The sequence below is a fragment of the Rana temporaria genome, chromosome 6 (assembly GCF_905171775.1).
Source record: "Rana temporaria chromosome 6, aRanTem1.1, whole genome shotgun sequence".
NCBI lineage: Eukaryota > Metazoa > Chordata > Amphibia > Anura > Ranidae > Rana > Rana temporaria.
In genome coordinates this window covers 32,200,933-32,224,859 of record NC_053494.1, presented here as the reverse complement: position 1 = coordinate 32,224,859, position 23,927 = coordinate 32,200,933, and the positions used below count along the sequence as shown (strand labels likewise).

General features: G+C 44.7%; 1 protein-coding gene across 1 annotated transcript in view; it reads right to left on the bottom strand.

Annotated features, from left to right (window-relative positions):
• LOC120943363 (ankyrin repeat and fibronectin type-III domain-containing protein 1-like) overlaps positions 1–23,232 on the bottom strand; it is a 407,577-nt gene extending 384,345 nt beyond the window's left edge. The window contains exons 1-2 of the mRNA XM_040356610.1: positions 22,927–23,232; positions 4,117–4,292 (exon numbers count right to left, since the gene is read on the bottom strand). Coding sequence (XP_040212544.1) covers positions 4,117–4,292; positions 22,927–23,048 — 298 coding nt within the window. The 5' untranslated portion in view covers positions 23,049–23,232. The remainder of the gene's footprint in view (positions 1–4,116; positions 4,293–22,926) is intronic.
• Positions 23,233–23,927: the final 695 nt, after the last annotated feature.

Below are 23,927 nucleotides of genomic sequence, written 5' to 3'. Positions count from 1 at the left end.
AACTTTTGCGCAAACCAATCAATAAACGTTTATTGCGATTTTTTTAATGAAAAATATGTAGAAGAATACATATCGGCCTAAACTGAGGAAAAAAACATTTTTTTATATCTTTTTTGAGCATATTTATTAAAGCAAAAAGTAAAAAATATTCATTTTTTTCAAAATTGTCGCTCTATTTTCGTTTATAGCGCAAAAAATAAAAACCGCAGAGGTGATCAAATACCACCAAAAGAAAGCTCTATTTGTGGGGAAAAAAGGAAGCCAATTTTGTTTGGAGCCATGTCGCACGACCGCGCAATTGTCAGTTAAAGCGACGCAGTGCCGAATCGCAAAAAAGCGCTCTGGTCTTTGACCAGCAATATGGTCCGGGGGTTAAGTGGTTAATGCATTAAGTTAGAATTTGACTGCAAACACTGAGAAATACAGTATTTATACATTCCTTTAAAAGGGATTTTCCACCTTTTTTTAAGTTTATTAAAAGTTTATTAAAAGTTTATTAAAAGTCAGCAGCTACAAAAAGTAGCAGCTACAAAAAGTGTAGCTGCTGGCTTTTAATAAACAGACACTTACCTGCTCCACGGCTCCAGCGACGCGCCGGGCGGGGCTCCGCTCCTCGCCCCCCCTCGCCGGCCGGCGTCTTCATTCCTAGTGTGGGCACCCGGCAGTGACAGCTTTCGGCTTCATGGCCGGGCACCCACTGCGCATGCGCAAGCGGCAGTGCGCATGCGCGAGCGGCGCTGTCCGATTGGACAGGCGCTCGCCTACAGGGAGGGGCTGTGAAAAGGCGATTAAGCTAATCGCCTTTCCAGCCCCTCGGCGGAAGGAGGAAGTGGGACAGGAAGTCCCCTTCTCCTGAAGCCCCCACTCCCCCCCCCCCAAAAAAATTACATGCCAGATGTGGCATGTAAGGGGGCGAGGAGTGGGTTAAGCGGAAGTTCCATTTTTAGGTGGAACTCCGCTTTAACTAAATTCAGCACCCTGGAAGACCCAAAACCTATAGAACTCTATTATGCCATATGTCTTCTGCAGCTTATTATTTGACCACCTCTAAATCCCATAGTACAGGGATAATTCACACGTTAAAAAGCACACTGGCAATACAAATCAAGGCTGTAATAATGGCATGATGAAAGCTAACAAGAAATACCAACACAGTAATATACAAGACTGGAATAAAAAAATATTTGATGGTTTCTAATAAAGTACAAGAGTTTTGCGTTTGTAAAATAATACGTAGACACAGAAATAACCAAGTATCAGAAGTACAGACTGAAGACGGAGTTAGCAGTGTATGTTTCCTGGAGTGTGTACCAAAGCATTACTTGACAAAACATTTGCGTGTATCAACTGAGAACAGAAGCAGTTTTGGCAGACGTCGGCACGCGTCTTCCCCCAGTTACAGATGCGATGTCAAGGAGTGCGGGATCGCAGCCAGCCTGGGCCTCTCATTTGTAAAACAAGGGTCAGCTTTGAGTGATTCTGCTCCAGCAGGGCAGCAGTGTCACCGCAGATCGCTGTCCCCAGAGGGGCTATCCATATGTCTGTTCTTACTCATTTATTTTGTAATATCCCACACTTTTCTTTTTATTCTACCTTGCCTAAAGGGGTTGTAAAGGATTTTTTTGTTCCTAAATAGCTTCCTTTACCTTAGTGCAGTCCTCCTTCACTTACCTCATCCTTCCATTTTGCTTTTAAATGTCCTTATTTCTTCTGAGAAATCCTCACTTCCTGTTCTTCTGTCTGTAACTCCACACAGTAATGCGAGGCTTTCTCCCTGGTGTGGAGAAAGCCCCTTGAGGGGGCGAGTCAGAGAAAGGAGCTGTGTGTTAGTTGGCGTCCTGACTCTCCTGCTCGCCCCCTCCTCCCTCAAGAGGCTTTCTCCACACCAGGAAGAGAGCCTCGCATTACGGTGGTGAGCAGAGGCGGCTCTAGGCTTTGTGAGGCCTTAGGCAAAAGACTTGACATGGGGCCCCACTCACACCCATGATGGGAAAAATAATTAAAGGACAAGAGCCTCTTCCCCACAACCCTGGCCGGTGGTTGTGGGGGTCTGCGGGCAGGGGGCTTATCTGAATCTGGAAGCCCCCTTTTAACAACGTGGCCCCCAGATCCAGCTCTTTAATAACTAAGGGGCAGGGGCCACCCGGTGATGTCACCTGGTGAACCCTCCTCCTTGTGACGTCATTGACTGAGGGCATGCTGGGTCATTGATGTCACAAGGGGTGGTGTCACCGATATTTACTGGTTGTTACGGACGCTGGCGGCCCCTCTCTTGAGTCAGGGCTCTTAACGCTGCCTGAGCACATCAGCGTTAAGGTCCGCTGTCTCTCAAAACTGGGGTAATGCATTGGGCTAGTTAGACGGGCGCGAGGCCCCTGTGAGTGTGAGGCCTTAGGCGACCGCCTAATTTTCCTATCTAAAGAGCCGCCTCTGGTGGTGAGTTACAGACAGAAGAACAGGAAGTGAAGATTTCTCAGAAGAAATAAGGACATTTAAAAGCAAAATGGAAGGATGAGGTGAGTGAAGGAGGACTGCACTAAGGTAAAGGAAGCTATTTAGGGAAAAAAAAAATTCCTTTACAACCCCTTAATGTAAAAATCTCCTGTAAGGCCCCTTTCACACGGGGAAAGCATGTGCAGTGGCGGTATGGTGTCGCTATTTTTAGTGGCGCTATACCGTCGGAATTGCGGCGGTATTCAGCCAATAGCGGTACGGTATTAACCCCTGCTAGCGGCGAAAAAGGGTTAATACTGCCGGCAATGCGCCTCTGCAGAGGTGCATTGCCGGCGGTATTACCGCTGTGTCCCATTGTTTTCAATGGGAAGGAGCGGTATAAACACCGCTCCTCTCACCGCTCCTAAGATGCTGCTTGCAGGAGATTTTTTTCTCCCGCCAGCGCATCGCCTCAGTTTGGTGATCTTTCTGAAAGTGCAACAAACCTGCAGAATATAATAGAAGTCTATTGCAAAGTGCAGGCAAGTCAAAGGTAACACTGCATTGCATCCACGGTGCAGGTAAACTACAGCACATCAGTGTGAAAGCAGCCTTGGGCCCCTTTCACATGCTCAGTCTGACCAATTGGACCCTCCATTCACCTCTAAGTAGTGGCAGACATAAACTGACTTGTGTCCTACCTCCAATACGATCCGCTAAAAACTATAATGGGCTGTGTCAGTGTCCGCTCTGCATATGCAGAGCAGACACGGACATGCCATCCACTCGCTCCGCTCATTGTGGCCCGCGACCGGTTACCAAGTCACTTAAGTGGCCCTCACTCTTCAAAAGGTTAGGCACCCCTCCCCTAATCACTTTTTGTGGTGCCGATTCCCCCTACTGCCCGGGCTACCCCCCCGTGTTGGCCCACCTGCCCCACAGTGCTGCTGGCTTCCCTTCCCTCCATTCCCTCAAACTGCTGCGGGGGATATTACAGGATGGAGAGTGGAGGAAGAGGCTAGTAAATATGTAATTTACCGGTGTCTTCCTTTTCTAAATAAACACGCTCACCCACTGTGTTCATTTGTAACTGAAGCATGCTAAACTGCGTTTACTATGCTTTATTTTGTGAATAAACAGGAAGCCACTCCGCACAGAGCAGTTTCATTCACGGTCCAGTGCAGCTGAGGCTGCAGAGAAAGGCATGTGTGTTTGAGCTTTGGGGTTCACACCCTAATGCAATAGGCTGAGCACACCTATGTCTGTAGTCATTGGGGAAAATACCTCCTTACAGACAGCTGTTGTTAGTGGTTACTCATATGAGAGGCAGAATTTGCTCATTGCTCAAGGAACCCCCCCCCCAGCCACCTCTGGAAAGGCTGTCAGCAGGAACAGAAATCTCTCTAATGAAGCCCTAGAAAGGAAAAAAAACCTGACAGGAGTTCTAACTCTTCCCCGTTCTCTACTTGAAACCAAAAAATGGCTTGTCGTACATCTAATGATAAATTGCAGAGTTTTGGTGAAAAATGATATTGTTGCTGTATATTACAGAAAGCCGAGATTTGTAAAGTCACATATGAATTTGTCTTGTGCTGTCAGTACAAAGGAAGACAATTGATCTACTTTTCAAAACGGTGTTCATTACTTCAAACCACCCCAGACCTTCTGTATTGTAAAACGTACCGGCTGGTGGCAGTTTGCACGATGTCAGGGTGTCTGTACTGGTTGAACATGTGGAAGGGAGGCGGGGGAGTCCTTCCTGAAGTTGGGGAACTCTAGTCAGCACTGGAGACTGAGGGATGCTGGGTAACGTAAGGGACTTCCCAAGGACCGGCCTCTGCAACTTTCTATCCAGGGACCTAATGGGAAATGAAGCACAAAACATTAATGACTGCTCACAAAGAACAAGCATTTCCAAGCCGACATTTCAAACTCTTTAGATACTCCGGGCCAGATTCGGAGACAGCGGCGTATTTTTGTGCGGGCGTAGCGCATCTCATATGCGCTACGCCGACGTAACTCTGAGAGGCAAGAGCAGTATTCACAAAGCACTTGCTCCTTAAGTTACATCAGCGTAGCGTAAATGGGCCGGCGTAAGCCCGCCTAATTCAAATTAGGAAGGTAGTGGGCGTGTTGTATTAAAATTTGCCGTGACCCCATGTAAATGAATTCCCGAACGAACGGCGAATGCGCGCGCATGCTCAGAATCACGTCGTATATACTCCCTAAGATACTTCGGCTCAATGCTTTCGACGTGAACGTAACCTACGCCCAGCCCTATTCACGTACGACTTATGCAAACAACGTAAAATCCGACGGCTGTTCCGACGTCCATGCCCTAACATGACTTACCCCTGCTTTATTAGGCTTAACTTTACGCCGGACGTATGCCTCACGTAAACGGCGTAGCTTACTGCGACGGGCGCAAGTACGTTCGTGAATCGGCGTATCTAGGTCATTTACATATTCGACGCGTAAATCAATGGAAGCGCCCCTAGTGGCCAGCGTAAATATGCACCCAAGATACGATGGCGTAGGAGACTTACGTCGGTCCGATGGAGCCAGAATTCAGGGGTATCTGGTTTCAAGAATACGGCGCATAGATACGACAGCGCATCCTAGAACTTACGCGGCGTATCAACAGATACGTCGGCGTAAGTTCTCTCTGAATCTGGCCCTCCCTCTTTAGGACGTTGATGCCAACCACTGGTGATATTTTGTTTGTAGATTATAAGTCAGTAGCAAGAAAGGCTTATAATGGGTGTACAGCTAAGTACTCGCCAAATTATGGTTGACATTTTCTTTCAGGAAGAGTTTTTCAGCCTTGATGAATTGGTTGTTTTATAGATACCCTTGCTTTTATTTCAGCATTTACCATTATGATATAGCAAAAAATAATAGAACAACACTCCTAAAGCCACATCCGACAGGACCAAGTTTGTGAAAAAATGAAAGTCAAAGACTCTGTTTCAGACTTTGTAGGCAAGATGGACGAGAGTATAATAAAAAATTGTATTTTATTAGTAACGAATCGCTCACAGGCAGATCAAGTATAGAAAGAGTTAAAAAAACATACATTAAATACAGAAAGATACGATGATGTGAACAGAAGGTTGACACCAAATGGACAGCAGTGAGCCCCTGTGAGCCAACGCGTTTCGCTTCTTCAGGACACACTTGGGGATGATCGAAAAGAACAGGTCTCGCTATCTTATCAGCACATAATTAACCCGATTGGACCTCAAGGCTTACCACACTGCAATAGAGTAAAGGGAGGGTAAGTCTGGGGAACAAAGAGCTATGTCACATTTTCAAATCATATGATCTTAAGCTGCCTTTATTTTAGTGTTTAGGCTCAGTATGGCACAGTAAAGCTCCTTACACACGGGCCGAATATCGGGTGATATTGGCCGGTTCAATAGAAACCAGCTGACATTCAGCACTTGTGTACAGCAGCCGGTCTGACAGAAGCCAGCCAAACGTCAGACTTCTGTAGAAGGGGCATGACCGAAAAAGCATCCAATCAACGCTCCAAGCCAATGGCTGAGAGAGCCGACTGGTGTATTCTGGGGGGGCACCCCCCCCCCCCCATTAGAACACAATAGCCAATAGCTCAGCGGGGGAGATCGATGTACTAACATTGGATTATTAGTACATGATCTGCTCCCGAGCTCTTCAGGTTTTTTTTGGTTCAACACAACTTCTTTTGTGTATCAGGCTTTACTGTAGGAATCTCCAGTGCCTACTATTGTATTCAAGCTACGGCAGCACCCACAGCTGCCTGAATACCCGAACAGTGACTACATCTGATTGGCTGCAGTCCCTGTTGTGCAATAATTTTGACCCAGGTAAGTCGATTTTCAAATGGACTTTTGTTGAGCTGGGTTGTGCTGATAAAGCCACACGTGGCTCCAATTTTCAAATTCATGTCATCTGTGGCCGACTTATAAACCCTAAGTCCCCATTCACACCTAGGCGTTTTGTCGCCTGTAGTGTGACGCCGCTGCCGCCAGAGGGCTGGAAACACATTGCCCTCTATGGAGATGGTTCACATCTCCACGCCGAACGCCGTACGCCTGTCGCCTGAAAAAAGGTCCCGGACCTTTTTTTCAGGCGGCTTTTGGCGTTCGGGAACCATCTCCATAGAGGGGCACATCCTAGGGGCACATCTAGGCGGACAATCGCAGCGTTTGGTCGCCGCAAATCGCGGTACAAAACGCCGCTATTTGCCGCGCAATTCGCGGGACAAAACGCCGCGATTTCGTCTGCCTAGATGTGAATGGATGTGCAAAAACAATAAGGATACCGACAGCCGCACTCCAGTAACTTGAAAAAAGACGTGCCCTTTATTGGGTACAGGAAAAAATGCACTACAGGTATCAGCACACAGTGGGATAAACAGCTGACGCGTTTCGCATTGAGTGTCAATGCTTAATCATAGCTATACTATAGCTATGATTAAGCATTGACACTTAATGCGAAACGCGTCAGCTGTTTATCCCACTGTGTGCTGATACCTGTAGTGCATTTTTTCCTGTACCCAATAAAGGGCACGTCTTTTTTCAAGTTACTGGAGTGCGGCTGTCCATATCCTTATTGTTTTTGCACATCCTGTGCATTGCCAGCACCCATCTGCTTCTGAGTGGACATCAATTACCCTAGTGAGCTCACCTGGAGCGGCAGCTCTCTTACCTGTTAGATGTGAATGGAGCCTAAACACCATAACAAATATTTTTAAAGCAAATCCGTTAAGATCTGTAAATATTACCCATTGACAGTATTGTTTTGTTTCTGATGATATGCAAATCAGCAAGGATAACTTGCTTGTTACAAGGATAACTTGCTTGATACTACTGAGGGTGGGCTTCCGATTCTTTCACGTGTGAATGATTGTTAGAGGCACCTGGGCCCCAAAAATGAGTGGCTGCTGTAAAACAGCATTGGGCTTCAGCTACGCAGCCACACTTCATCTTTAAGGCATATTTGCTGTACTTGCATGACGACATTGATAATGCATAATGACATTGATAATGACATTGTAAAGCCTAATGATCTGTGTTGGACTGGAAACCATCCACGAAAAAAAAAAGCCATTAGAAAATTAACACTGGAATGAAGACAGAGCTCCTGGAAGGAAGCATAAGTTTGAAATCTCACTGGTATCAGAACAGTATCTAGCGATGCTGGCACAACTTGTCACCTGGCTGTATAGAAAGCGCATTGCAGTCATTGTCACATTACACCGGCACATTGCAAAATGACAAATTAATGATAAACAAGTGACAGAATGTTACATACACTGTGGTGGAAAGGCATAAAGACATTGAGCAAACAAACTCAATTTAAACTTTCAAGATAGAACTGTTCCCTTTTTGTAGCTTCCATGATCCATCCCCTGCAGACCCGATGACCTTAAAGCATAGGTGGCAAACACAAGGCCCGCGGGCTGAATCCGGCCCTCCAGGCCATTTCATGTGGCTCCAACCCTCCTCTGGTCCTACTCCAGACCCTTACTTTCTGCTTTCAAGCAATGCATCTTCCCAGCAGCAGCATAAGGTAAGGTGGTGCACTGTGATGTAAGGGAGAGTGGGGGACCCAACTTCTGATGGTGGGGTGGCTCTTGACATCTAATGTAAAGGGAGGGGATGCGCTGGACATCTAATCTTACAGATACAACCGGCCCTTTTGTGGGCAATCATAATGCTGATGCGGCCCACAATGAAATGAAGCTGTGGAATTTTGTCAGAAGGGCGTTGGCCATGAACTTATTCTACATACAGACGGCAAAACGTTGTCAGCCAACAAATACGAAAATATGTGGTTTTTCAGCTCTTTAGCGCCACCCTTTGGGCAACTTCTGCTAATGTTGTGCTATGGTTAGCATTGCTTCTGAGCATGCATGTTTGTACTTTGGATTTTTTTCCGACTGACTTGGACAATCCGACGGCACACATTTGTTGTCGGAAAATTTGAAAGCACGCTATCCAACATTTGTTGTCGGACAATTCGACAATTGTCCGATGGAGAATACAAATGGTCGGATTTTCCAACAAAACCCTGCCATCACACATTTGTTGTCGGGAAATCCGATCACGTGTACGAGGCTTTAGACTTCTGTGGGACTGTTTTATGAACCTTTCCGATCAGTCTTACAAAAAACTCAACTGCATAGTGTTTGAGCATCTTCTCGTGAGATTTGATATCCTTAGCTTTCCTAAGATCCTAGGATAAAAGATAGTGATGTCACCAGCGCCTAAAGGAAGCAGACAGAAGTCAGAACATAAGTCTGGGAGTTTTTTTTTTTTTTTTCCTCCGCTTTTGATTTTTTTTTTTTGCTTTCAGTTATTATTTTCTTCTAAAAAGAGGGGGTGGTGGTGGGGTGCAGTGTTCCGTTTATACAGATCTAATTTACAGGAAGTGCCATGGGCACTTTATAAAGAGGATAATTGGTTCATTCTCTTCCTATAAGTGCTCCAAAAGACTCTGTGGTTTAGCAAGCAAAAGACGTTTGTGTTTTGTGAGCCGTTCTCCATTTGCATAATGGAAAAAGACAAATCGTTATCACAATTAAGAGTCAGACGCAATTGCTAGTTCTTTTATAAGAGGTGTTTGTTTTGAAAGTTCTTGCCGATTACTTTTCGCGGAAATACCGCACAAAATTTTCAGTGTGAAAGGGTAAGGCGTTTTTACAGCGCTTTCAATTCATTTCAATGGAGAGGGGCGTTTTTGGAGCGTTTTTTTCAGCGCCCAAAAGCTGCTCCAAAGATGCTGCTTGCAAGACTTTTCTCAACGCCCCGCCAGTGCAACGCCTCAGTGTGAAAGGGTAAGGCGTTTTTACAGAGCTTTCAATTTCTTTTCAATGGAGGGGCGTTTCTGGAACGTTTTTTTCAGCGCCCAAAAGCTGCTCCAAAGATGCTGCTTGCAGGACTTATTGTGAAAGGGTCCATTGAGATGCAAGGAGAGCATTTATAAACGTTTTAATAGCGCTATTTTTAATGCTAAAACGCTGTAAAAACGGTTCAGTGTGAAAGGGTTTTAAGTATCTTTTTCCTCAGAGACGGTTCACACAGGGGCGACTCGTCAGGCGACTCAGCCACCTGACAAGTCGCACTCCGCTCTGTTCAATGGAACCATTCTAATAGGAGCGACTCAAGTCGCTCCGACTTAGAAAAAGGTTCTTGTACGACTTTGGGGGCGACTCGGGGGGCCACTTGCATTGACTTCAATACAGAAGTAATTTTGCAAGTCGCCTCTGAAGTCGTCTTGAGATCACCTTGCAGAGTCGCCCCCAAAGTCGTGCCGCCCCTGTGTGAACCGGGTCTAATCGTTATACAGCTGTCACGTGACCCAGATCTTTCCCAGCCTGCCTGCAGGGAAACATACGAAGGAGGAATTTGTAATCCTCTGCGGCTGATCACAGGTTCAGAAAAAAAAAAACAGCTTTTGGAGAGTAAAAATAAATAAATAATATCAATAAACTGTTTTAAATTGTCATACACATATACACTGCTCAAGAAAATGAAAGGAACACTTTTTAATCAGAGAATAGCAACAAGTCAATTAAATTCCTGAGATATTGATCTGGTCAGTTTAGTAGCAGAGTTATGCCCTGTATGCCCTGAAGCTGACTTTCATCAGTCTTGCCTACACACCATCAGTCAAACATCCGACCGTGTCCAACGCGGTGACGTGAAACACTACGACGTGCTGAGAAAAATGAAGTTCAATGCTTCCGAGCATGCGTCGACTTGATTCTGAGCATGGGTGGATTTTTCTCCGATGGAGTTCTACAGACGATCATTTTTTTCTATCAGTTTTTTATCCATAGGAAATTTTTAAAACATGTTCTATTTTTTTTCACAGATGGAAAACAAACCGATGGGGCCCACACAGGATCGTTTTTTCCGATGAAAACGGTCCATCGGTCCGTTTTCATCAGTCAAACCGATTGTGTGTACAGGGCTTAAAGCGGAGTTCCGGCCACAATTTCACTTTTTAAATATAAATACCCCTGTAATACATAAGCTTAATGTATTCTAGTAAAGTTGGCCTGTAAACTAAGGTCTGTTTTGTTAGGTTGTTACAGCATTTAGACACTTTATAAAATAGAAATTGACTGGGGCCATCTTAAGTGTGGGCATCATGAAGGCAGACTGTATGACTTCCTGGATTTCAGCCTTGCAGATCTCGCACATGCTCAGTGCTGCACAAGCAGTGTCAGATCAGGTTTCAGCACCTGTGCTGTCCAAGTCACATGATTCTTTGAGACTGGGGAGTGCACAGACTCCTGGAAAGTTACAGCCACTACATTCCCAGGAGTCTGTGCGGTGTAGGTTAGGAAGCATTAAGCACCTAGGTGCAGGAAGTGGGAAGATTTACTATTCTGCCTAGCAACAACACTTTGAAGGCATCTAAAAAAAAAAAAAAAAAAAATTCGTACTGATGTAATGTTATATTTATGGGTGGAACTCCACTTTAAGTTGTTCATTAGTTTCAGCTGCTTTGGTGTTAATGAAAATAACAACAGGTGCACTAGATGGGCAACAAAGAGACGACCTCCAGAACAGGAATGGCTTTACAGGTGGAGGCCACCAACATTTTTTTCTCTACTCATCTTTTCTGTTTTCACTAGTTTTGCAATTGGCTAGAGTCAGTATCACTACTTGTAGCACGAGGCGATACTTGAACCCTATAAAGGTTTCACAGGCAGTCCAACTCCTCCAGGATGGCACATCAATACATGCAATTGCCAGAAGGTTTGCTGTGTCTCCCAGCACAGTCTCTAGCTCATGGAGGAGATTCGAGGGGACAGGCAGTTACTCTAGGACAGCTGGGCAGGGCCGTAGAAGGTCCTTAACCCATCAGCAAGATGGGTATCTCCTCTTTTGTGCAAGGAGGAACAGGATGAGCACTGCCAGAGCCCTACAAAATGACCTCTGGTCATCCCCTGATGAAGCATTGAGGCGAAACATGTAATAACCTACGACCATTCAATCTCTTCAAAGCCTCCATGTGCAACCACCATAACGGAGATCTTTTGTAAAACCCAACAACTTTTTGTGTCTTGTTATCCGTTTTAGTCACCTTGTATACATCTGACTGGTTTTGATTATTATTTGTATAAGCAGCGCTATAGGCCCCTCCAAAAATTCACTCCCTTTTTTTAATTACTTCTTGGGGTGAGGTGCATAATTTTAGGTGTCTACCCTTAGTCAGGCAAAAAAACTATAAAGTGAGAGTAATTTTGTAGTTCACAGAGAAAACCTGGGCACAGCTGATAGGAAGGCTTAAGATGGCATTGCAGAGTGCATAGGACAGCACTGGATTTTTGCCAGGATCAAAAAGCTTTTTTTTCCACTTGGCAAGCAAATAAAAAAAATGTTAATTTAATATTTAATGAACATAAAGGAATCAAATAAGTTCAATCAAGAGATTGCATACACTTTAAAGGCCCACTTTAGCAAACTATATAATAGTCTGGTATCTATATTTGGTTAATATCTATAATAATAATAATATTCAGTATATAAATTCCTTTTGTATGTCATATGCTTCTATTTATATTTTTCTCCACATTTACATATAGACAATGGTCTCCATCAAAAGTGACAGTGACAGGGCAGACAATGGTCTCCATGAAAAGTGACAGTGACAGGGCAGACAATGCTCTGCAGGATAAGTGAAAGTGGGAGGGCAGACAATCCTCTCCAGGAAAAGTGACAGTAGCAGAGCAGACAATCCTCTCCAGGAAAAGTGACAGTAGCAAGGCAGACAATGTCCTCCAGGAAAAGGGACAGTGGCAGAGCAGACAATGCCCTCCAGGAAAAGTGACAGTAGCAAGGCAGACAATGTCCTCCAGGAAAAGGGACAGTGGCAGAGCAGACAATGCCCTCCAGGAAAAGTGACAGTGGCAGGGCAGACAATGCTCTCCAGGAAAAGTGACAGTGACAGGGCAGACAAAGCTCTCCAGGAAAAGTGACAGTGGCAGGGCAGACAAAGCTCTCCAGGAAAAGTGACAGTGGCAGGGCAGACAATGATCTCCATGAAAAGTGACAGTGGCAGGGCAGACAATGTCATCCAGGAAAAGTGACAGTGGCAGAGCAGACAATGCCCTCCAGGAAAAGTGACAGTGGCAGGGCAGACAAAGCTCTCCAGGAAAAGTGACAGGGCAGACAATGCTCTCCAGGAAAAGTGACAGGGCAGACAATTCTCTCCAGGAAAAGTGACAGGGCAGACAATTCTCTCCAGGAAAAGTGACAGTGGCAGGGCAGACAATGCTCTCCAGGAAAAGTGACAGGGCAGACAATTCTCTCCAGGAAAAGTGACAGTGGCAGGGCAGACAATGCTCTCCAGGAAAAGTGACAGGGCAGACAATTCTCTCCAGGAAAAGTGACAAGGGCAGGGAAAACAATGCTCTCCAGGAAAAGTGACAGTGGCAGGGCCAAAAATGATCTCCACGAAAAGTGAAAGTGGCAGGGCAGACAATGCTCTCCAGGAAAAATGGCAGTGACAGGGCCGAAAATGATCTCTATGAAAAGGGACAGTGGCAGGGCAGACAATGCCCTCCAGGAAAAGTGACAGTGACAGGGCCGAAAATGATCTCTATGAAAAGGGACAGTGGCAGGGCAGACAATGCCCTCCAGGAAAAGTGACAGTGGCAGGGCCGAAAATGATCTCCATGAAAAGTGACAGGGCAGACAATGTTTTGCAATGATGCTACGACTTGCAATAATCGATGTTATGATGACGTCACCTGCGCGCCGCACTTTGAGTCTGAAAGCCGATGGCACACTGACGGCAATTTATGGGCACAGTGGCGGCAATTGATGGCACACTGACGGCAATTTATGGGCACACTGACAGCAATTGGTGGCACACTGACAGCAATTGGTGGCACACAGGCAGCAATTGGTGGCGCACTGGCAGCAATTGGTGGCAATTGATGGCACACTGGCAGCAGTTGATGGCATACTGGCAGCATACTGGCAGCAATTGATGGCACACTGGCAGCAATTGATGGCATTGGCACACTGATGGCACACTGGTTTATGTATGTCTTATTGTCTTAGTGATTGATTAACATCATTGATTTGAAATTGAAACCCTTTTTTTTTGTATGATTTTTGCTTTTGCTCATCACTGCCACACACATGCAGCCATGCATTGCACGTGTGTGGCAGTAATGAGCAAAAGCAAAAATCATACAAAAAAAAGGTATCGAAGTTGTGATGTGAATCAATCACTAAGACAATAAGACATACATAAACCATAATTTATGACATGGCATACATTGTCGTTTGGCAGGACTTTATGGGGACAATGTCCGCAGTCTCGGATCCTCTCTAGTATCATGTCCGCAGTCTCTGATCCTCTCTAGTATCATGTCCGCAGTCTCTGATCCTCTCTAGTATCATGTCCGTAGTCTCTGATCCTCTCTAGTATCATTGTCCGCAGTCTCTGATCCTCTCTAGTATCATTGTCCGCAGTCTCTGATCCTCTCTAGTATCATTGTCCGCAGTCTCTGATCCTCTCTAGTATCATTGTCCGCAGTCTCTGATCCTCTCTAGTATCATTGTCCGCAGTCTCTGATCCTCTCTAGTATCATTGTCCGCAGTCTCTGATCCTCTCTAGTATCATTGTCCGCAGTCTCTGATCCTCTCTCTAATATCATTGTCCGCAGTCTCTGTCCATCTCTTGTAGTATTTTGGGGTCAGTCTGGAGCTCCTCTTTAAGTTGTCTGCTGTGTTTACAGTTTGTTACATGCAGAGAGTTTTTTTTAAGAACAGATGAAAACCGCGCGCAGTAATCTTGATGCATCGTGATGCATCGCGGAATCGAATCGAATCGTGGACTTGATAATCGTAATCGCATCGAATCGTGAGACCGGTCAAGATGCAAAGCCCTACTAAATACATTTCTAAATATATTTTCCTCAAACCCAGATATTATCTGCATCTGTTATCTGTATTATCTGTATCTCTCACACTTTCACGTCCAATGTAACGAGATAATCAATGTTACCCGTCAGTGGTCATAATGTTATGGCGGATTGGTGTATACTGTTTGACAATAATAAGCAGTTCTCTCTTTTTTGGCCAGCCACTGTTCACTGGCATACATAGTTACATTGTTGCTTGCTGTGAGAGGTAACCGCCCCTAGCAAGACAGGAGAACTGGCTTAGATCCTGACTGTGTCAGCCATCTCTTGTCACTTACACCCTCATATCATGTCACTTTTTTCCTTTGGGAAGACAAACTGTGTCATGACATACTGGAGCTCATTTATTATTTATTAAATAAGAACGCATGAACACAGCCTGCCGCTAAAATTAACATTTCTGATGTCATTTTTCTTGTGGGGAGTTAGATGGTGAAAGCTAAGATTTGGATCGCTTCTCTTACCTATCCACCGCCAAAATTCCTGGACACTGCAACTCCATTGAATTATACTTTTTGGTCTGATCCTCCTGCTAATGTTCTATGAAAGGACTCCAAATAAACTCATTACAAATGTAGCACTACCCCTGCAGGGACTGCTGATAACTGGCTCTCCTATTCCTGCAAAGCCAGGCAACACGCATTCTCTGATCGCATCCAAACACAAGAAGTCAGTCCCTTGTCTGCTTTGTTTTTATGTTTTATCAGGGGTAACAACTTGGATGGGTGAAGAGATACATGGGAAGCCCAGTTTGTATCAAAGAACAACAACATAGAGATAGAGGGCCAGATTCACAAAGAATTTACGCTGGCGTATCTATTGATACGCCGCGTAACTTCTATTTTGCTTCGGCGTATCTTTGTTTTGTATCCACAAAACAAGATACGCCTGAAGCTGGGCTAGATCCGACTGGCATACGTCTTAGTACTCCATTGGATCTAAGGTGCATATTTACGCTGGCCGCTAGGTGGCGCTTCCGTCGATTTCCGCGTCGAGTATTCAAATTAGCTAGATACGGCAATCCACAAACGTACGTCCGGCCGGCGATTTTTTTTACGTAGTTTCCGTAAGGCTTTTTCCCTGGCGTAAAGTTACCCCTGCTATATGAGGCGTAGCCAATGTTAAGTATGGACGTCGGGCCAGCGTCGAATTTTCCGTCGTGTACGTCGTTTGCGTAAAACTTTCGCGAATAGGGCTTTGCGTAGAATATCGTTCACGTCGAAAGCATTGGCTTGTTGCGGGTTAATTTCGAGCATGCGCACTGGGATACCCCCACGGACAGCACATGCGCCGTTCAAAAAAAACGTTGATTACGTGGGGTCAATAGGAATTACCATAAAACACGCTACCATCTCATCCATTTGAATTGCGCGCCCTTACACCGACACAGTTACACTACGCCGCCGTAACTTACGGCGCAAATTCTTTGAGGATACGGAAAATACGCTGTAAGTTACGGCGGCATAGTGTATCCGAGATACTCTATGCCGGACGTATAGATGCGCCAAGGTACGTGGATCTGGCCCAGAGGGTGGAGAAATTTGACTGGCCTGCATAGAGTCCTGGCCTCAACCTGATAGAACACCTTTTGGATGAATCAGAGGAAAGACTGCGAGGCCTTCTCGTCCAACATCAGTGCCTGACCTCACAAATGCGCCTCTGGAAGAATGGTCAAACATTCCCAAAAAAGAAAAAGGAGGGCGCACCGACCTAGTGCATTACCATTTAAAAGATTTTATTAAATGAAATAAAAGCAATACAGCAAAGGCACTGACGCGTTTCACATCGTGGTTACAGGTCCTTACTCATAGCTTGATATGAGTAAGGACCTGCAACCACAGTGTGAAACGCATTACCAATCTTTTTTATTCTTTGCTGTATGGACTGACACCATTAAAATATATTTAATTGGAGTGCGGCCATCCGGATCTCTTTTTTCCTCTGGGTCAACTCAGTATTGAACCCTACAGACTAAGACTGGGATACCATTACAGTTCATGTGCATGTATAGTGTAAGAAGCATTGTTTTGCTTTCAAAAAAGTCCCTAAACTGTCCAAAAATGCAAGGGCTGAAAAAAGCATAGATGTGAACATGTCCCATAAGAAACCATGTTAAATGGACTGTAGTGCGTTTCTCCAAAAAGCACCAAAAAACGCATAGGTGTGAACTGAGCCTTAGTAGATTAGTAGCAAAAGTCCATTACAAATTTGGAGGTCTCGGTCCTTCTTGGAAATATCACACAAATAAATAGGAGAAACTGCATACAGGAGTGTATCCTCTACTTGTGTAGAACTACTCCCAGCTTCACTGCTTGCAGGCACTACCAGCCCTCCTGGCTGCTCTGAAGATCTTCCAGGGCAAGGATAAAAAGGGTTAAGCCCAACCTTGTCCTTTAGAAAGCTTGCTACATGTGGCAGTCTCTCCCCTGAAAATCCCTGGGTGTGCTGATGTACTCACTCTGTCCTCCTTGCTCCCACTACTCTCAGGCAAGATTCCAAATCAAACTGCTCTACTGAATGGATCCTCCTGAGCCAGCCTGAGTTCAGCCTAGTGCTGGGGTCTTCCCTAGACCTAGGAGACCCCTCCTAGGCCACCGACAGACTCCTCAGCACGTAAGCAGATCAACCCTCCTGCCCTCCACCCACTAACTTCTAGACGCTTTTCCAAACTTCCACAATCAGGGGGAGGCACCAGAGACCTGCCTGTATGAGTCCTCCAGCCTTACCTGCAATAAGCGCTGACCCAGATTTCAAGCTCACACTTACCATGAGTCAAATAAATTTGCCTGTACTTCACTACTAGCACACTAGAGGATGCTACACAAAATTATATAGATTCCAGTAAGGATGAGCACTGGCGTGTTCGCATAGAACACGTGCGGAGCCCGCCAGGAAGTCAGGACTCGCGCTGCTCTAATCACAGCCAGGCAGACATTTCCCGATCTCTGCAGCCGAGCATCAGGAAATGTCTGCCTGGCTGTGATTAGCGCAGCGCGGGTGCCGACTTCCTGGCGGGCTCCGCACGTGTTCTATGCGAACACGCCGGAGCTCATCCTTAGATTCCAGTATTCGTTAGATTTGATCAGTGTCTAGACTGTATTTTATCAGCTCTGAACCTGTATAAATAAAGGACACTTACTGAACTGAACAATTATGTAGGCTACTGTTATTAACCTCTCCAGGAAATGCTAATTACCTGGCTGTCATGATGACGCAATGGGGTTGGGTCACCAAAGGCAAATATACTGTTCTCCTTGCAAGGGAAATTGCAATTTGAAAGGAAAAATTGTCAAAAGCTTAGTGGATGTGGTGACTTTCATCGTCCAATGATGTGCAAGTAACAATGCAGTTTTTTTTAGACAAACAGTATTTAAGCAACTCTTCTTTTTATTGTCTTGCTTATTTTTTCCATCTTTCCCCTCTATCTACCTTCAATACTTTCTTTATATGCCCCATTCTATCTTTTGTTTTTCTATGTAATTTTTTTCCACTCCACCTAACTAATTTGATTTCCCAATGCTATTATATAACATACTCAAAAAACGTGAACTGTGTGCTTTTCTCATTCACTTCCAATTTGCTTACACAAATGGACAACCATGGACATGCTTGAACGAATCCTCCCAGCTACCACACATTCCCACTGGCCAGTGGTTAAGGTCCACAAAAGGAAATCATGAATGGCGCTGGAAAAACAGATCTGCCCTATTAGTTAAAAACAAAGTCCTTAATTGTAAAAGTCTGTAATATAAAAAAAAAAAAAACATATATCAAACATATAGAAGCAGCTCTCCATAGAGGCAAGCAATTCTGTAGGAAACAAAGGGGATACAAGAGGACGCCAGACTAAGCGTAGCAGGTAAAAAATTACTGGGTTTTCTTAAAATCCAAATGGCAACTTACATAGGTAGTAGATTATCTACCATCCATGTAAGTTGCCATTTGGCTTTTAATAAAAGCCAGAATTTTTTAACCTGCTAGACTTAAGCCTTGTACACATGACCAGTTTTCCCGGCAGGAAAACTGCCAGGAGAGCATTTGGCCGGGAATCCCGGCCATGTATATGCTCCCTAGCAGTTTTCCCGTCAGGAAAACAGCCGAGAATCCCGACAGGAAAATAGAGAACCCTGCTTTCTATTTTCCCGCTGGGATTCCCCAGAGAGTGTTTCCTGCCGAGAAAACCAGTCGTCTGTATGCTTACCTGTCCCAGGTAAACCAGCGCATACTCGATAAGAGTTAGACGCATGCGCGGTAGCATACAAGTTTAGTGTGGGGTGTAGCACGATTGCTCGTCGTAGTTGATGACGTCACTGTGTTCTTCCAATTCAAAAGAACGGCGGTTCTTTTGAATGGCCGTCTGTATGCACAGCTTTGCAAGTGAAGCTTGCCAGGAATTCCCGTCAGGAAAACCGACGTTATTTTCCTGACGGGATTCCCGGCCATGTGTACAGGGCCAAAGTCTTGTGCCCCCTTGTGTCCCTTTTGTTTCCTACAGTGGTTAAGATCCACAGAGGGAACCTATACAAAAACAGGTCTTGACAAAACGTATCATTCAGTTAAGTAGAAAGGCCATAGGCCTTAATACTCCTAATTTGTAAAGATCAATTTCATAGTACTCCATATCTACCTGAGCGTCGTGTCACACAACTAATTTTCTAGGCGAGGCTGACTAAGAAGAAACCCAACACAACAGCCTGCAAAGATGGTGCGACGACTTCTGAGTCTGCCAGACAGCTCAGGAATTTTGTCCCACAATGACTGAAAGGACAGGGTGCAAGGAAACACCTAAAGAAGGGTGGGCATGAATACTCTGGTAGCTAACTGCGTTGGAAATGGACAGAAGGGTTGAGGATAACTGAAAACATCCTCCCTGGTACATGAGAAATACCTCTTGAGCAACTCTAGTGGAACCCTGCTAAAGAGCCATAATGCCAAGCCATAGGTCTAAGGATGCTCCTAAATGCCCAGATCCTGTGTGTTATAAGGAACAAGAGACTTATTAAAAGCAAATGCCTGGCTGGAAGCCAAAACAAGAGAATAAACTTGAGTTCCTTCCTCAATATGCATCAAATCTGTCATTGAAAGAGGGTCCAATCCTAGTTGGATGAGTCCCCTGCTGTCAAAAAAGGGATCTTCGTGTCTTCCTGAGGTTACCTGCAACAGGAGAATAGTGTACTCTGCCTGCTGCCCATAAGATGACATTGGCCTGCTGCAGACTACTCAGGAACCAAATCTGTGCAGAGTTAGGCCAAGACATAGGTGGGATAGAGTAATGCCCCGTACACACCATCACTTTATGTGATGAAAAAAAAACGTCATTTTCTGTGAAGTAAAAAACTATGTTTTTGAAACTTCAATTTTCAAAGACAAAGTTGCCTACACACCATCGTTTTTCTCACAATGTTCTAGCAAAGCGAGGTTACGTTCTCACCACGTTTTCCATTGAAGCTCGCTTCTGGGCATGCGCGGGTGTAAAAACGTCTTTTTAAACGACGTTTTTTGCTACACACGGTCAATTTCTGTGAAGTAAAAAACAACGTTTTGAAAAACGACACATAAAATTGAAGCATGCTTCAATTTTTTTTGGTCGTTTTTTACAAGACATAAAACAACGTTTTCCCCCACACACAGTCAATTAAAGTGACGTTTTTAAAAACGTCGTTTTTTTTCATCACATAAAGTGATGGTGTGTACGGGGCATAACATCTGACAGAATGGTCCTTCAACACCCAACACTTCTGTAAGGGAGGAGAGGAGAAATACAACTTGTCTGATAATGAGGGCATTAAAGAACCACTTAACCGTATGCCACTGCTTCAGATCTCTGACCAGGTGAGGGACAGTCAAGGCTGGTCCCAGATGACCTAGTGAAATGGAAGGTCACTTTGGAGACAGAAGACAGTGACGGTTACTGAGATACCACTAGGGTTGAGAGGAACCTTGAATGTACGCAAGTCTTCTACCTACGAAGTAAGTTTCCTGGTAATGTGAGTCACTCACACATCCAGTAAAAAGAAACAATTAGGTATACACAACTGTTTATGAAATTCCCCCCTTACAGGGGAAAGGTTGTGTCTCAGGTGGGGTCCAGGACTCTTTAGGCCGCTTACACACGACCGGTTCATCTGATGAGAATGGTCCGACGGACCGTTTTCATCGGTCCACCGCTGAAGTGGCCTGATGGTCTCATGTGTGTACATACCATCAGTTCAAAATCCGATCGGGTCAGAACGCGGTGACGTAAAACACACGACGTGCTGAAAAAAACGAAGTTCAATGCTTCCAAGCATGCGTCGACTTGATTTTGAGCATGCGTGGGTTTTGAACCGATGCTTTTGTGTACTAAAGATTGGTTTGGACCTATCGGTCAGCGGTCCATCGGTTCGATTTTAAAGCAAGTTTTAAAATTTTGGTCTGTACACATGGTCGGTTTGGACCGATGAAACTGATCTTCGGTCCATTCTCATCGGTTTTGAGTACGCGGCCTCAGAGTGCTTCCGGTATACATAAAGAAATAGCCGGATCAGGTGTAACAGAAAGGTCTGTACAGCTGTATGAGCTCTGAAAGATCCAAGGATGGAGACAGCAGGCTGCACCTGTGAATGCATTGTAGTACGCACTGCATTGATATGGGCTGAATATGACCCTTTATAATTCTTTTTTTTTAAATAAATACTTTATTTAAAAAAAAAAAAAAGACGCAGCTCCAAGAAAGCATTTAATCTAAGATACAAAACAAATATTATTACAGATATACTATAATATTTGCATCTTACAATTTGTAAATCACAATAAATGCAGTTATGAGTGGTTGTATGTGCCATCTAATAAAGGGCCACCATTACACCACCTCGAGGACAATTAACCACTTACGTACTACCGATACAACCTAATTAGACCCCTGATGTTACCAATGTATTTATAGGAAGGGACACCTATATCTAAGATGGGCCCAACCCATAATTCTCCACAATTCTGAAACAGCACTGCCTTCAAATACCCAATAGACCCCCTGCTCACTGCTATAACAAGAATAAAAACAGACCCAGAAAATAATAATTGACCAGCCAAACCCTAAGTACAGAGAACCCAACCGGAACCTCAAAAAAGGCAGGAAGCTCCCACCATCCAAAAAACAAACCAAGAGAGGGTGGGAGAAACCTGTCTGATGTTTCACAAGCTCTGACAAGATCGCCCCGCCTCTTTACCCACTACAGGACACACCCTATGCCGTGGACCCTCCGATCCCATAAGCACACTACCTCTTTCAAAAAATCACCCCACTAATACTCCCACTCTTCTGCACGTCCCAGTCATGCTGGCCCTCCTCGTCGTTTCATTTTGATCTGGGGCATCAACTTTTGTTTATAGCAACCGGTGGCCTGGCCTGTTCTATGTAGGGTGACCACATTTCCAAACTACCCTTCAGGGACAGCCCCCTTCCCAAAAATCAGCTTGTGCTGTAACGAATCACAGCACAGTGATTGGACACGAGAGGCAGGATTTATGATTTCTCCAATCACAAGCAGGGGGCGGGGACTGTGCTCCTCCAGGCATTCCCGGCCAGGACAAGTACTGTCAGTGAGTAAGCCTGAGGATCTGTCATGGCTGGAAAAATCTCTACAGCTAACTATCACAGTACACTTAAAGGGTCACTAAAGGAAATTTTTTTTTTAGCTAAATAGCTTCCTTTACCTTACTGCAGTACTGGTTTCATGTCCTCATTGTTCGTTTTTGCTTTGAAGTTGCTGTAATTCTGCTGTGATCTCCACACTTCCTGGTTGCCTGTTTCCTTATAACCACAGTACTGGGAGATTTTCACGGTGGTCTAAGCTGTCATTACTGTGTGTCTAAAATTCCTCAGAACCAATCAGATTAATTTTAAAAACAAAACACTGCCCTGGATTTGTTGTTTTTGTTCTGTGAGTCTTCCCGACTCACCTCTCACCCGGAAATTCATGTATGTACCTTTAAAACCGAACGTGAAACTAGAGGCACATTATATGATAGTTTAAATTCAATTTTTAATCATTTTTTAAAGGAATCAGTTAACTTTTATGTCTCTATACCCTGTAAACAGTCATTTCAGCAAAAAAAATGTTTTCCTTTAGTGACCCTTTAAAGTCACACCGCAAAGTACCATAATGCAGAGCCCCATGCCCATTTGAGATCACGTTTTGTGCATTTGCATTATGTTTGCTATACGTTTGATATGTTTACCACAAATTTGCATCAAGTTGCATAGTCATAGAGGAGTAAAATCAAAGTACAAACTGAGCTCAAACAACTGATCTAATAGTCCATGTACTCAAGCACTTACAAAATATCAAAATCACCCCCAAAAAACATTTTTGAATAGAGAAGGCAATGGTTAAAATGCCTGTCAGGCTTTTTTTACAGTGTCCCATTGAGGAGATTTCCTATTATTTCCTGTTCCGGAGAAGTGTGACAATTTGGCTTTCCCATTACATTCTGTCCCTGTGACAAAGTCACCAAGACAAAGAAGAATCTCCTCAGGGGGATACAGGTAGTAAATAGTGCGATATATTGTATACCTTGATTGAGTGACAGTACAGCAGTAGCTCCCACTTCTCCGTCCCGTGCTGCGTCCAGGTCGGATATCCTCTCGTGATTTCCTCAGACTGAAATATTCTGTTAACTTTCCAAATGAAGACATGCTGCCACTCTAGAGGTTCATTTGCCAATGACCTGACCCTCTGCCCACAAAGTCTGGGCAGGTTGGATGATGATCCTGGACGCATTCCCCGAGACAGCCCAACGGAGCTGCCCTTCAACAACCAAAGCTTCCAGACTTGAAAGAGGTCACATCGGGACAGCAAAAACTGAAGACGCTATGAATTTTATGTTAAAGAGAATAACCAACCAGAAAGACACAGCACAGTTCCAACATGTCATTAAAATAAAACTCCAGCCAAAACCCTGTTTAGTTCAGCCAAGTGGTGGAGAGTTAGAAACTCTGCCAGGATGTTTTTTTTAAACCCATGGCCTCCTTGTGGAAGTTTCTACTCCCTGTGTGGTCAGAACACGAAGATAGAAGTTTGATATGCATACCTGATAAAAGCATGGGATCAAGACTCAGATAGGGTCGAAATGCATTGTAAAACCTTCAAGGGGTTGTAAAGGTACAATTTTTTTTTCCTAAATAGCTTCCTTTACCTCAGTGCAGTCCTCCTTCACTTACCTCATCCTTCCATTTTGCTTTTAAATGTCCTTATTTCTTCTGAGAAATCCTCACTTCCTGTTCTTCTACACACAGTAATGCAAGGCTTTCTCCCTGGTGTGGAGTGTCGTGCTCGCCCCCTCCCTTGGACTACAGGAGGGTCAGGACGCTCTCTACGTTGCCAATAGAGAAAGGAGCTGTGTGTTAGGCCTCATTCACACTACGGGCTGTTCGGGTCCGTCTGTCACGGACCTGAACGGCCGCTCCATGCATCGCTATGGAGCGTCGGATGTCAGCGGAGACATGTCCGCTGACATCCGACCCGATCCGCTAAAAACAGACGTATGGGGGCCACATCCCCATCTGTCCATGCGG